Source organism: Oncorhynchus keta, chromosome 23 (genome assembly GCF_023373465.1).
Source record: "Oncorhynchus keta strain PuntledgeMale-10-30-2019 chromosome 23, Oket_V2, whole genome shotgun sequence".
Classification (NCBI taxonomy): domain Eukaryota; kingdom Metazoa; phylum Chordata; class Actinopteri; order Salmoniformes; family Salmonidae; genus Oncorhynchus; species Oncorhynchus keta.
Window position 1 is genome coordinate 34,428,897 of NC_068443.1, and position 14,380 is coordinate 34,443,276.

The 14,380-nt window shown below is 41.1% G+C and overlaps 1 protein-coding gene across 9 annotated transcripts in view; it reads right to left on the minus strand.

Moving 5' to 3' along the window:
- The window catches only part of LOC118402206 (probable serine/threonine-protein kinase kinX), a 34,397-nt gene extending 20,017 nt beyond the window's left edge, over positions 1-14,380 (minus strand). For 4 of the 9 annotated variants that reach the window (XM_052477074.1, XM_052477072.1, XM_035800222.2 and 1 more), the window contains exons 1-2: positions 1,818-1,978; positions 505-660 (exon numbers count right to left, since the gene is read on the minus strand). In XM_052477074.1, coding sequence (XP_052333034.1) covers positions 505-660; positions 1,818-1,884 — 223 coding nt within the window. In that variant the 5' untranslated portion in view covers positions 1,885-1,978. Of the gene's footprint in view, positions 1-504; positions 661-1,817; positions 1,980-11,315; positions 11,364-14,169 lie in introns of those variants that run through there. The other 5 variants (XM_052477078.1, XM_052477077.1, XM_052477073.1 and 2 more) reach the window with 3 other exon arrangements.

Genomic DNA, 14,380 nt, shown 5'->3' on the forward strand with positions numbered 1-14,380 from the left:
AAAACAGCTTCTTAGCAAAAAAGCCATTTCTCAAGCAAGACTTTTGCTAGGACTGTCTGGGAGTGGCCTGAGTGAGGGACCTTATTGGGGGAGCCTATTTGTAGGGATATGTAACCTGAAAACTAGCCATTATTGGCAGAGAGGAGGGCAAACTATTTATTGGTCTATTAACTTATACTGCCTGGTGATATCCCAAAACATGTCAGGCTGTCTTTTCAAACAGCTCTTACACTGATAGTGCATTATCATTTTCACAATATTATTACAACCTCAGTATGTGTGTGTGTGTGTGTATATATATATATATATATATATATATATATATATATATATATATATATATATATATATATGTATGTATATATATATATGTATATATGTATGTATATATATATATGTATATATATATGTATGTATATATATATATATATATATGTATATATAAAAAACACACAGGAAAATCACATTTTTAACTGCACTGCTCCTTTAAAAGGTGTCACTTACCGATGACGCCTTGGTAGTCGACCAGGTCGAAGTAGACGACGGCCACAGAGGTCCAGACGCCCAGGAGGGCAAGAACCATGAACCAGGTGAAGAAGGAGCTTCCTCCTGCTACCTCAGGCTTCTTGCCATTCTTACTGGCCAGCTGTGCTTTGGCTTCTGTGATGGTGGGTGGAAGAGAGATGAGTCAGAGAGTCAGACCTGAAACTAATACTATACAGGATAAAGACATGTGTATACATGAGCCACACACAAATGCAATGTGTTCCATTTGAGGTGTAAGGTGGTCAAAATACAGGCCTAGGCCTAAATGTTCCAGAAATCAGAAAGCTTTTGTGGTTAAAAGAAGCTGACGGCAAAGAGATATCTTGCGATAATACTCGTGACTTATGCATTTTTTTGTTTTGTTTTGCAGTCAGAGATCTAAAATGGGAAGTTAAAATGGGTAAGAATGGAGAAATCTCATAAGCCACTGACCACATTTTTGATACTTACAAAAAAAAGTAGATAAAATGTTGCCTATATATAGCATGAAAACCTAAGAATGCCACATTGCAAACCTCAAGAGGCCTGAACATAGGCCTAGAGCTTTCGAGTAACTGAACTCAGAATTCAGTATGGTCCCCAGAGAGGCAAAAATACAAAAGCAGTGGAGTAATCATTCAGGTTTCTGTTGACACTGAACACAGAGCACTGTATGGGTAAAAACAACAGTATATTCGAAGAGACCGCAGTGGAATAAAGAACAGGTGCAGAGTCTGCTAACCCAAAGCTAGGTCAAACCATTTCACACATACAGATCAAATTAACTGATATTCGTCACATGCTTCATAATCAACAAGAGTAGGGTAACAGTGAAACGCTTACTGGACACCATATATAGACACACAGCACCTGCTTATGTCATTGACAGTTCTTTATATTTTTTTTTACATGAATAGTCCTGAAAAAATCTCCAAATGCCATCAGTCATAATCAATGCACCCATTGGTCATTCGACTTCACTTTCATACAAACCTCATCTGCACACTATAGTTTGAGATTTTATTTCCAAAAGTTCAATAAAGTGGTTCCACATCTGCACCGAAACCAATCCAAAAACGAGGCACAATCCTATGACCTTATCGACAGAGCTGTGTCGTGCTCCACATCATCCCTCAGTTGAGTATAACAAACGCCCAGATGTGCACCCCTCATAATAACAACGGTGTGTCTACCATCGCTGAAAAAGGAACATTTCACGGGTCGAACCAATGTCTATAAAAGTAACCCTCATTCCGGAGAAGGTTGTTAACTGACGACATCGCTCCATCTACCTTCTGTGTGTTCGACAACCACCACGGGTTCCAACACCGGGGTGGGCTTGACTATCGGCACTTCCATCCGTGCAGACCCTCCCTGACCCGTCCGAATGGGAAAAGCTTCAGTGAGTCTTATCTCCCTTATCCTTCCCCCAAACCCCTTTGCAACAGCTACCCTCCTCTATTTGTTCCAGGCAAACTCAGCAGGAACCCGATATGGGACCTGAACCGGCTAATAGGGCTATTTTTAGAGCTGTCTGCTCGTCCACCAGAAGACATTCAGGCATTGATATGGAGAGGCGGTGTTAACGCCATGCCAATGTGACATTATTCAGCATCCCTCAGGACAGAACCCCAGGGATTCAAAGGGTCATAAAAAAATGGCTGTCATTTTTACCTCCCACCCCAGTAACAATAAAACAGCAACAGGCAGAGAAGGGGAGAGCTTCACTAAGTGAACTGGCTGACACTCATTCACACACTACCGTGTGGTGGAGCGAGCTGAGGGGGAGGGATTTAAAGGCTACAGGCCACAGCCCATGCAAATCCTGGCAGACATTCAGGGACTTTGCTTGGCTGCCAGGGGGATACTCATTAGACCTACATGGGTGGTTTAAGCAGGCTCTCCGAGAGAGTAGAGGCATTTCAAAACTTCTCTGCACACTCAGGATTGAGGGACGTCATTCACAAACGTTACATCACCTGCCTGACATAGGTAGAGTACAAAGGAAATCTGCTGCAAAGAAGTGTGTGCATTTTGGGGAAGGAGCTGGGTTATTGCCAATGTGTTAAATGTTGCTCATCCAAGCCTCCAGAGGAGCGCAGCGGTCTAAGACACAGCATCGCAGTTCGATCCCAGGCTGTTGTCACATCCGGCCGTGACCGGGAGACCCGTGGGGCGGTGCACATTTGGCCCAGCGTCGTCCGGATTAGGGGAAGGTTTTAACGGCCGGGATTTCCTTGTCTCATCGTGCTCTAGTGACTCCTTGTGGCGGGCCGAGCCCCTGCAAGCTGACTTTCGGTCGTCAGTCAGGCGGTGTTTCCCCTGACACATTGGTGCGAGCAGTGTGTCAAGAAGCAGTGCGGTTTGGCAGGGTTGTGTTTCGGAGGATGCATGGCTCTCGACCTTAGCCTCTCCCGAGACCGTAGGGGAGTTGCAGCGATGAGACAAGATTGTAACTACCAATTGGATATCACAAGAGAGAAAAAGGGGGTAAAGTAAAAATGTTGCTCATCCAGAATACTCTCACATGACCACAAATCACAGCAAAACGCACAATGGGCCTCACATTGCCAAGCACACATGGAAATCACCAGGGCCAGGAGATACTAGTATCGCAATACTTGTTAGTATCGTTGCAAGGAAACAAAGCACAAAGCGGATTTGACTTCTTTAGGAAAACATCCCTAACATTGGAAACAAACATTATGTTGTCATCAAGTCTCACAGTTCTTTATTTTCCAAGCTATAACATACAGTATTTTATTGTTTTGAAAGGACCAAAGAGAGCTCTGCTTCTGTGTTATCATTTTTGCCATGGAAAAAAATTGTTGCAATACTGGTACCGTCCCGGTCCTAGAAATCACATTAAAATATAAAACACAGGAAAACACAAACTACTATGTCATGCGCTGTCACGACCCTGGTCGGAAAGTTGTTGGTCATGTTAAAAGCAAAGGTTGCACGAGAGAGAGATTCCACAAATCTAACAGCATAGATTGATTATATTCTTATGCTTAAGCTTATTTTATTAAACACTTATTTTGCAATTTGCAATCCAAATTCCATTTATAAAAACTCCAACAATACATTGCTTCTTTGACATCAACAAAGGAACAGCCGGCTGGTCGCGTCGGTGATGTTGGCCAATCGAGAGGCACTAAAGTGTCCATAGAGTTATGTTCCTATTTGATCAAAATAAAAAAATAGCTGGCTATCTAAGAGCACCGGGCCATGCAAAACAAGCTAGCCCACTCGGATCTAGCAGGTGTTTGGGGATGGAATAAGCTTGCTAGATAGCAAGCTACAACAACTCCAACACTGCACGTTTTACAGAAATTAATGTTCAAATACCAAATCAGATTAATGTCACTGTTTATTCCAAGATATTTATTTCTGCTGATCTGCCTGATCTTTATTGGCCGATATAACTTGCAGGAGATCATGGTAGCCAATGTTTGTGTTAGCAATTATCTGGATTTACTTTTACTACTGCTAGTAAAACGTTAGTAATGTTAGCATGTGGCTAACTATATATAGCACTGTCAGCTAACAACAGAGTTTTAGCCAGTTTGGTTATAGATGTTCAATGTTTACTATGATGGTAAAGGTTCATCTTGATTTTGTGTAACAATATGAGAAATGCTAATGTGATGAACTGCTAATAAGTGAGGTGTTTTAAGGCTGCTAGTGGTCAGCGAGTAGGGGTAAGCCAGCAGGGGTGTAAAATATGGCCTTTTTCAAGCGTATGGGCTATTCACAGATTTTAAAAATGTTATCTCTAAATAAGATTTGTTGTACAATTAAAGGTCAAATACACTGTACTTTAAACAGTCAGCAATAATCTTATTTATTATTATTAATTTTTGGGGTCTATTTTACCCTCCTTTCTCTCCCCAATTTCGAAATTGTCTTATCGCTGCAACTCCCCAACGGGCTCGGGAGTTGAAGGTTGAGTCGTGCGCCCTCCGAAACCCGCCAGACTGCGCTACTTAACAGCCACTTAACCCGGGAACCAGCCACACCAATGTGTCGGAGGAAACACTGTTCAACTGACGACCGAGGTCAGTCTGCAGGCGCCCACAAGGAGTCGCTAGAGCGTGATGAGTCAAGTAAAGCCCCCTGCCAAACCCTCCCCCAAACCGGACGGTGCTGGGCCAATTTTGCGCCGTCCTATGGGACTCCCGATCACGGCCGGTTGTGACACAGCCTTGGAACGAACCTGGGTCTGTAGTAACACCTCTAGCACTAGCGATGCAGTGCCGTAGACCGCTGCACCACTCGGGAGGCCTAGTCAGCAATAATCTAATGAATTCAGGGCTTGTGAAATTATACTTAAGACTAAATAAGCCTTCCACAAACACAAGACCGACGAATAATTACATTAATTTATCAAAATAGTTGCAATAATCACTGATCTGGCTTTCAAATCTGTCCATGAAAATCCCATTTTTGTTACAATTTTAACCAGTACCATGTATAATGCACATTTAGTTCTTGTAGCTGGCATTATGGAAAATGAACACTAAGTTTAGCCAACTTCGATCTATTTGCTAGTTAACAAGGCAGAACATCTGAATTGTTATGAACACACCGTTCTGTCCTTCTCCAACTGTTTGAACAGCAGGCTAGCCTGTCCACTTTGTTCAGATGTTGAAATCAAGTGGCCTATGACCCATTCTGATGGACCAAACCTCAAATGCAAATAGCAAGTTAAAACTTTTTGTCGGGGAGGAAGAAGTGACCTCTCATTGTGTTGTGGGAGTGGCGGGGGGGATAAACAGAGAGGAAGAGGTGAGGCAAGGTTTCACTCATCAAAATCTGTCCAAAATAAGCCCAATGCATTTTATCAGCTTATTTTGGACCTAAGCGTGTCACCGGCCTTCTCGAGTTTGAGACGACTCCCCCAATTGTTAGAGGAGTGGGATTTTTCCTATGGAAAATGTCTCGGTTCTTCCATGGCCTGCATACTCACGAGACATGTCACCCAATGAGCATGTTTGGGATGCTCTGTATTGAAGTGTACGGCAGCATGTTCCAGTTCCCATCTATATCCAGCAACTTTGCACAGCCATTGAAGAGGAGTGGGACACCATTCCACAGGCCACAATCAACAGCTTGATCAACTCTATATGAAGGCGATGTGTCGCGCTGCATGAGGCTAATGTTGGTCACACAAAATAGACTGGTTTTCTGATTCACGCCCCTAGCTTTTATTTGTACTTTTTTTATATAGTACCAGTCAAAAGTTTGGACACACCTACACATATTGAATCATGTAGTAACCAAAAAAAAGTGTTAAACAAATCAAAATATATTTTTTATTTGAGATTCATAAAAGTAGAAACCCTTTGCATTGATGACAGCTTTGCACACTCTTGGCATTCTCTCAACCAGCTTCAACTGGAATGCTTTTCCAACAGTCTTGAAGGAGTTCCCACATATGCTGAGCACTTGTTGACTGCTTTTCCTTCACTCTGCTGCACAACTCATCCCAAACCATCTCAATTTGGTTGAGGTTGGGGGATTGTGGAGGCCAGGTCATCTCATGCAGCACTCTGTCATTTTCCTTCTTGGTCAAATAGCCCTTACACAGCCTGGAGGTGTGTTGGGTCGTTGTCCTGTTGGGAAAAAATGATATCCCACTAAGCCCAAACCAGATGGGATGGTGTATCACTGCAGAATGCTGTGGTAGCCATGCTGACTAAGTGTGCCTTGAATTCTAAATAAATCACTGACAATGTCACAAGCAAAACACACCCACGCATCACACCTCCTCCTCCATGCTTTACGGTGGGAAATACACATGCAGAGATCATCCGTTAACCCACACCGCAAAGCACAAAGACACGGCGGTTGGAACCAAAAATCTCCAATTTGGACTCCAGACCAAAGGACAAATTTCTCCAGGTCTAATGTCCATTACTTGTGTGTGTATGTGTACATACATGCATACATATATATACACTGCTCAAAAAAATTAAGGGAACACTTAAACAACCCAATGTAACTCCAAGTCAATCACACTTCTGTGAAATCAAACTGTCCACTTAGGAAGCAACACTGATTGACAATAAATTTCACATGCTGTTGTGCCAATGGAATAGACAAGAGGTGGAAATTATAGGCAATTAGCAAGACACCCCCAATAAAGGAGTGGTTCTGCAGGTGGTGACCACAGACCACTTCTCAGTTCCTATGCTTCCTGGCTGATGTTTTGGTCACTTTTGAATACAGGTAACGAGTGGAGGACAGAGGAGCCTCTTAAAGAAGAAGTTACAGGTCTGTGAGAGCCAGAAATCTTGCTTGTTTGTAGGTGACCAAATACTTATTTTCCACCAATTTGCAAATACATTCATTAAAAATCCTACAATGTGATTTTCTGGATTTCTTTTCTAATTTTGTATGTCATAGTTGAAGTGTACCTATGATGAAAATTACAGGCCTCTCTCATCTTTTTAAGTGGGAGAACTTGCACAATTGGTGGCTGACTAAATACTTTTTTGCCCCACTGTACGTACGTATGTACGTACATACGTACATACATACATACATACATACATACATACATACATACATACATACATACATACATACATACATACATACATACATACATACATACATACAACCGGTCAAAAGTTTTAGAACACCTACTCATTCAAGCATTTTTCTTTATTTTTACTGTTTTCTATATTGTAGAATAATAGTGAAGACATCAAAACTATGAAATAACACATATGGAATCATGTAGTAACCAAAAAAGTGTTTTATATTAGAGATTCTTCAAATAGCCACCCTTTGCATTGATGACAGCTTCGCACACTCTTGAAATTCTTTCAACCATACATACATACATACATACATACATACATACATACATACATACATACATACATACATACATACATACATACATACATACATACATACATACTAGAGGTCGACCGATTATGATTTTTCAACACCGATGCCGATTATTGGAGGACCAAAAAAGCCAATACCGATTAATCGGCAGATTTTTTTTAATGTACTTGTAATAATGACAATTACAACAATACTGAATGAACACTTATTTTAACTTAATACATCAATAAAATCAATTTAGCCTCAAATAAATAATGAAACAGGTTCAATTTGGTTTAAATAATGCAAAAACAAAGTGTTGGAGAAGAAAGTAAAAGTGCAATATGTGCTATGTAAGAAAGCTAACGTTTAAGTTCCTTGCTCAGAAGTTTTATGTTGTAGTTATTTTAGGAATTATAGGACTATTTCCCTCTATACCATTTGTATTTCATTAACCTTTGACTATTGGATGTTATTATAGGCACTTTAGTATTGCCAGTGTAACAGTATAGCTTCCGTCCCTCTCCTCGATCCTCCCTGGGCCAGCAACACAACGACAACAGCCACCATCGAAGCAGCGTTACCCATGCAGAGCAATGGGAACAACTACTAGAAGGCTCAGAGCGAGTGACGTTTGAAACGTTATTAGCGCACGCTAACTAGCTAGCCATTTCACTTTGTTTACACCAGCCTGATCTCGGGAGTTGATAGGCTTGAAGTCATAAACAGTGCAATGCTTGACGCACAACGATGAGCTGCTGGCAAAACGCACGAAAGTGCTGTTTGAATGAATGTTTACGCGCCTGCTTCTGCCTAAAACCGCTCAGTCAGATACTTAGATACTTGTATGCTTGAATGCTCAGTCAGATTATATGCAACGCAGGACACGCTATATAATATCTAGTAATATCATCAACCATGTGTAGTTAACGAGTGATTATGATTGATTGTTTTTATAAGATAAGTTTAATGCTAGCTAGCAACTTACTTTGGCTTACTGCATTCGCGTAACAAGTGCTTCCTTGTGAAGTGCAAAGAGAGAGAGGCAGGTCATTATTGTGTTGGACTAGTTAACTGTGAGGTTGCAAGATTGGATCCCCCGAGCTGACAAGGTGAAAATCTGTCGTTCTGCCCTTGAACAAGGCAGTTAACCCACCGTTCCTAGGCCGTCATTGAAAATAAGAATGTGTTCTTAACTGACTTGCCTAGTTAAATAAAGGTATAAAAAATATATATATATATATATTTTTTTTTTAATCGGCGCCCAAAAACACTGATTTCTGATTGTTACGAAAACTTGAATTTGGCCCTAATTAATCGGCAATTCCGATTAATCGGCCGACCTCCAATAAATAAATGAATACCTACCTACCTGCCAACCAGTATTGATGCACGGACCGGTTTGGATTTTTACTTTGTCATTATGGGATATTGTGTGTAGATTGATGAGGGGAAAGAACTATTTCATCCATTTTAAAATAAGGCTGTAACGTAACAAAATGTGGGAAAAAGTCAAGGGGTCTGAATACTTTCCAAACACACTGTATATCATAAAAAACGGTATACCGCCCTGCCCTAGCATCACCTCATTACATACAGATCTCTGGTGTAAATAGGAAGGTGGACACAGCACAGAAGAAGCGAAGGAGACGAGACCAAAAAGAAAACACGAGAACAATCAAGACAATCGCTCATAAAAAAAACAGAAAGAAAAACGTTATTCTTGCTAAACAAGGCATTTGGGAAATTTTGTGAAAACATCAATTCAATTTGATTCGATAAAAATCGCCCAGCCCTAGTGTAAAAGGGGACATGCTAAAAGCCTGCGTACTGTATAAGTGATACACACATTTTTAGCTGATACAGAATACAGAAATGACAGGATATTGGCAAATGATAAATTGGCTGTAACACAACCGGCCGTGATCGGGAGTCCCATAGGGCAGCGCTCAACGTCATCCGGGGTAGGTCGTCATTGTAAATAAGAATTTGTTCTTAACTGACTTGCCTAGTTAAATAAAGGTACAAGGAAACATTTTACTATCCGTTTTCAATAATAAAACTATTTGCATCTGTTTTGTGTAAGGTATTTGCTACTCGCTCACATTTTCAAACACTTAGCCTTCACAAGATTACAAGAGAATGAAAATAGCCTACCAAGTGAGCCTAAAAATAAATGCCAACAAACTGTCTAAACTGTTTGCATTCCCCGTTGGAACATGGGTACTGACAGTCCTGAAAAGGTTGCAGCCCTAATCTAGCAGACCTACGTTTTAAAGCCCCTAAGCCATTTGTGCAGGCGTTTACGGATTTTGCATGTCATCCTTTCAGAGGGGCCATGCTAATCTCTGTATCAATCCAATTTTTGCTGCCGAAGCGTTTACTACAACCTTCCCTACCGACTCTCTCTGGAGAGACATACCCCCTCACTCACACTGGCCAGACTTGTTTCTGGCCACAGACAGACTACCAACTGAATACTGTTACTTCCTTTTTAATTGTGTAGTTAGTTGTAAGAAACTCGCTCTCTCTGTTCTCTTTCTCTGCTGGTGTCATTTGTGGGTATGTTGTTCTGTTTGAGCTTGCATAAGGATCCTGTGGAATGTCTGCTTTGACACAGTCCCCTTCTCTTTCAAACACATGCTCTCTCTCTCACACACACACACCTCGATTTTAGGGACTTAAGTTGGTGCATGTGGTCACATTGACAAGATAATGTTACCACCTTCCTCGACTCCCCCACCCCCTGGCTCTCACACAAGGCCAGTTTGATTTAATCATGATCTGTTTGGTTTCCCAACTAATACCACCTGGTTACTTCATACACTGTCATGGTTTGGCTAAAAGGGCCAGTCACAAGTTACCAAGTCCACAGAAAGGGGAGTGGAAGAGACTCCCAGACCAGATACAGGAAAGATACAGGGTAAACTAATCAATTGGCTACATGTCCCCCTCCTCAAATACCTCGACTAACCGGTGCCCCTGCACATTGACCCTGTACCGGTACCCCCTGTATATAGCCTCGTTACTGTTTTTTTACAGGTGCTCTTTAACTATTGGTTATTTTGAACTTATACATTTTTTTTGGGGGGGGGGACTTAACACTTATTTTTCTTAAAACTACATTGTTGGCTTGTAAGTCCGATTTTACTGTAAGATCTACACCTGTTGTATTCGGCGCATGTGACAGATAACATTTGATTTGATGCTGCTAAATACTTCCTTCAAGCACATAGGGCCAACACACCAGCCTCCCTTCATAACCAAAGTGACCTTTAGAGATACTGCTCACATTACCAGTAACATAACAGCATTCTATGGACTATGTGGGAGCATCAGGAAATGAACTATGATTCTCAGTTGAAATCTAAAATGAAGCTTTTTCGCTGATGTAGCGCCAGAAACAATTTAAAAGCAATTAGCCTAAATTGTTTCAAAGCCACCTTACTGACTCTCCATAAAGACATGCTTGTGTCCTTTAACGTCTGTAGAACAAAGACATTCAGAACCATAGTGCAAACTGAACAAACAGAGTCCGGTCTCTGAGACGCAGCAGGACCACATACTGTACAAAGGACTCTAGTAATAAAGTGGGAAAATGGACTTATTCAAATACTGATACTTCGGTGCCATCTATTCAATAGCAGTAAAATTAACTCAAGGATCAGTGAGAGCAACACAAAAAAAACTTCCGCATAGCTGACAAGAATGTGCGAAATGTTCACAACCCTCATTCATCAGTTATACAACATTTTCAGTCCTACAACTCTTGTACAGCTCGGTGCAAAATCCAAAGCAGAACAGGCAAGCAAAACAACATCCCCTACAAACAAGCTCACACCACACATGCAAGATTATTCCCTCACTAAGAATAGTATTTAGTTTGGGGGGTGGGAGATACACTGCAAAGAAAACACACAAGGTCACATGTCAGTTGTTGCCTTTACCAGTTCTGTGGCCTTCGTCCAATTAAACCATCAGGCTGAGAGAAGAGGCTGAAGGGAGCAAATTCATTGTTCATAAATAATAATATGACAAGACATAATCAAATATGGCATGTCAATAGAAACACTGTGTAGAATATCAATGACAATCCAACCTCTGAACAAACAATATGTTGAAAGGATGCAGATTCAAAAGGAACAGCTGTTTTTATATTTTGGTCATACAGTATAGTAACTGACTTCCACATACTTCTTCTGTATTATTACATAAATGCAGCATGTTGAAAGGGAAACTAGGAAATAGCTTTCACGTTGAGGCATCAATAAGTCCCTATAGCTTTCAATTATTTTTGAAATGTAAACTTTATTTAGTTAGACAAGTCAGTCAAGAACAAATTCTTATTTACAATGACAGCCTACACCAGCTAAATGCGGATGACGCTGGGCCATTTGTGTGCCACCCTAAGGGACTCCCAATAAAAGGCGGTTGTGATACAGCCTGGATTCGAACCCGGGTGTCTGTAGTGATGCCTCTAGCACTGAGATGCAGTGCCTTACACGGAACCCAATCCCGGCTGCGCGCATGCCCCATCGTGCATAAATGTATTTTGTCCCCCCACACCAAATGCGATCACGGCAAGCAGGTTCAATTATATTAATTTGGGGACAGGTCGAAAAGCATTAAACATTTATGGCAATTTAGCTAGCTAGCTTGCACTTGCTAGCTAATTTTTCCTATTTAGCTAGCTTGCTGTTGCTAGCTAATTTGTCCTGGGATATAAACATTTGAGTTGTTATTTTACCTGAAATGCACAAGGTCCTCTACTCCACCAATTAATTCACACATAAAACGGTCAACCGAATCGTTTCTAGCCATCTCTAATCCTTCCAGGCTTTTTCTTCTTTGACTTTATATTGCGATTGGCAACTTTCATAAATTAGGTGGATTACCGTCACTGACCTCGTTTGTCTCTCAGTCAGCCATGTGGGTATAATCAATGAGGAGATGGCACGTGGGTACCTGCTTCTATAAACCAACGAGGAGATGGGAGAGGCAGGACTTGCAGCGCAATCTGCGTCAGAAATAGAACTGACTTCTATTTTAGCCCTTGGCAACGCAGACGCTCGTTGGTGCGTGTGAGCAGTGTGGGTGCAATTATTCAATAATATAGATTTCAAATTTTATTTTGCAATGCTTGCACACTCGACACGAGAGGTGTAGTCAGCCTGTTAGACCACTGTGCCACTCGGCAGCTATAGGCACGCAGTTGATAGTCATCAGATGTTGGGAAGTGAGTATGAGGCCTGTTCAGGGGGGGTGCAACATAACCCATGTTAACTAACAGAAATGTATCACAGATGTGTCTTTCTTGTTGAATAGTGAATAGTGTCAGTTCTACAAATTAAATTTCTATCAGCAACTTCCTGAATAGTTCACCTAATGAATATGCCCCTGTACAACTTCAACATACATGTAAGGGGAGGAGCCTTGAGTTGTGAAACGCTCCGATAAGAACAGTACATAATGTTCCAAAGGACTTTTTATTAATACAACCACCGTTTGATCATGCATAACATGCAAAGTGTGTACCTTCAACTCATTTGCAACCACTTGAAGTTGATAAAAAGTTTGCATGACTTCTAAACGTTCCCTTATGGCAGGAACCATAATATTCACACCGATATGATCGATTTGCATGATAGTGGCCTGATGATTATCATCTTATTGAAAGTGTAACAAAACATGGTATAAATGCTGCGTTCTATATCAGATGAATAAGAAAAACTAGTTATGGAAGTAGCCTAAAAATGAGGGGCACTGAAACACTGATAGTAACAGAAGATTGCCACAATCTACTTACCTTTGTGCAACACATTCTAAGGTTATATAAGTCTACAATAACTAGATGTCCACGAAAAACAGCTGACTTGCCTGGTTAAATAAAGGTTAAATATATTTATTTTTTAAATACAATAACATTTCGGGTAAACTTTTCTAAGGACACGTGTCACAATGACACTGGAGTTTTTGAAAAGGGGCCCAATATTTAGCATGACTTGTACAAGCACCCCCTTGCAGTCTGCCCTGAAAATAATAGTTTAGACAGTTTAAAGCAGGGAGTTTAGGCCATGCCAATATAATTCATCATCTCGATAACTTGGGGAGCGGTCTTGCGATGAGAAAAAGGGGTGTCCATATAATTTCAAAGGGATCCATATGGGTCCTGGTTCGCAACAGTGACGATATAAGCCACGTGTAACCCCTCCCACGTTCTCCCACTATTGACACGTGAGCACTTGGGAGAACGCTGAAGTCTACGAGGTTGATATTGTAATTGGTCTCGCTGCGTAAAATGACACATATTGTCATACGTGAGCACAAGATGATTACAGATACCATAGCCAATCTAAAAACCACGGGCTATGGTCGTGCAAACTATTCTTTGCAACCTGACGAATTGCACGAACATTGTTCAAATCGAACAAATGCCCTGTTATGAATAGTATGTATAATGTATAGTAAGATAGGGAAAGCGTCTGAAATCTGGATATAAAGAGACACTGTTTGTGTTGTTTACTATAACTCGAAACAATGTACTGTACAGTTGATGGTTCCGTAAAAAGGGGCACAAATGCTGGCTTCCGTTGTTGGTATATTGTTGACGTTAAGCTACATACTGTCCAGTTTTATAGGCTTCGTATTATTTATTGTATTTGTTGTATCGTATTGTTGTAGGCTAACTTGCAATGCTTAAATTAAAATGTCAATATTGCCCCCCCGATTAACTTTTAAAGCCATTCTGCAGCTAAGTGAAGGTTGGTTCCATGCACCACTGCCACTACTAAAATTACGAACCTTTCATTTTGTGTCCTCGTGCGTTTTTCTTCGGGGCCATGGCTATTCGAAGTTGCTTGAATTCAAGTAGAAATGTGCAAATTCAAAATTAACGAGCTTCACTCTCAAATTCTTGCACTAAAGGTGGCCCAATAGAAATCAAATCTCTGCCCTCATAACCCGAAGCCCATAGCAACCCCGTCCACTGTTTAGTGAATGCGCCCTCAACCAG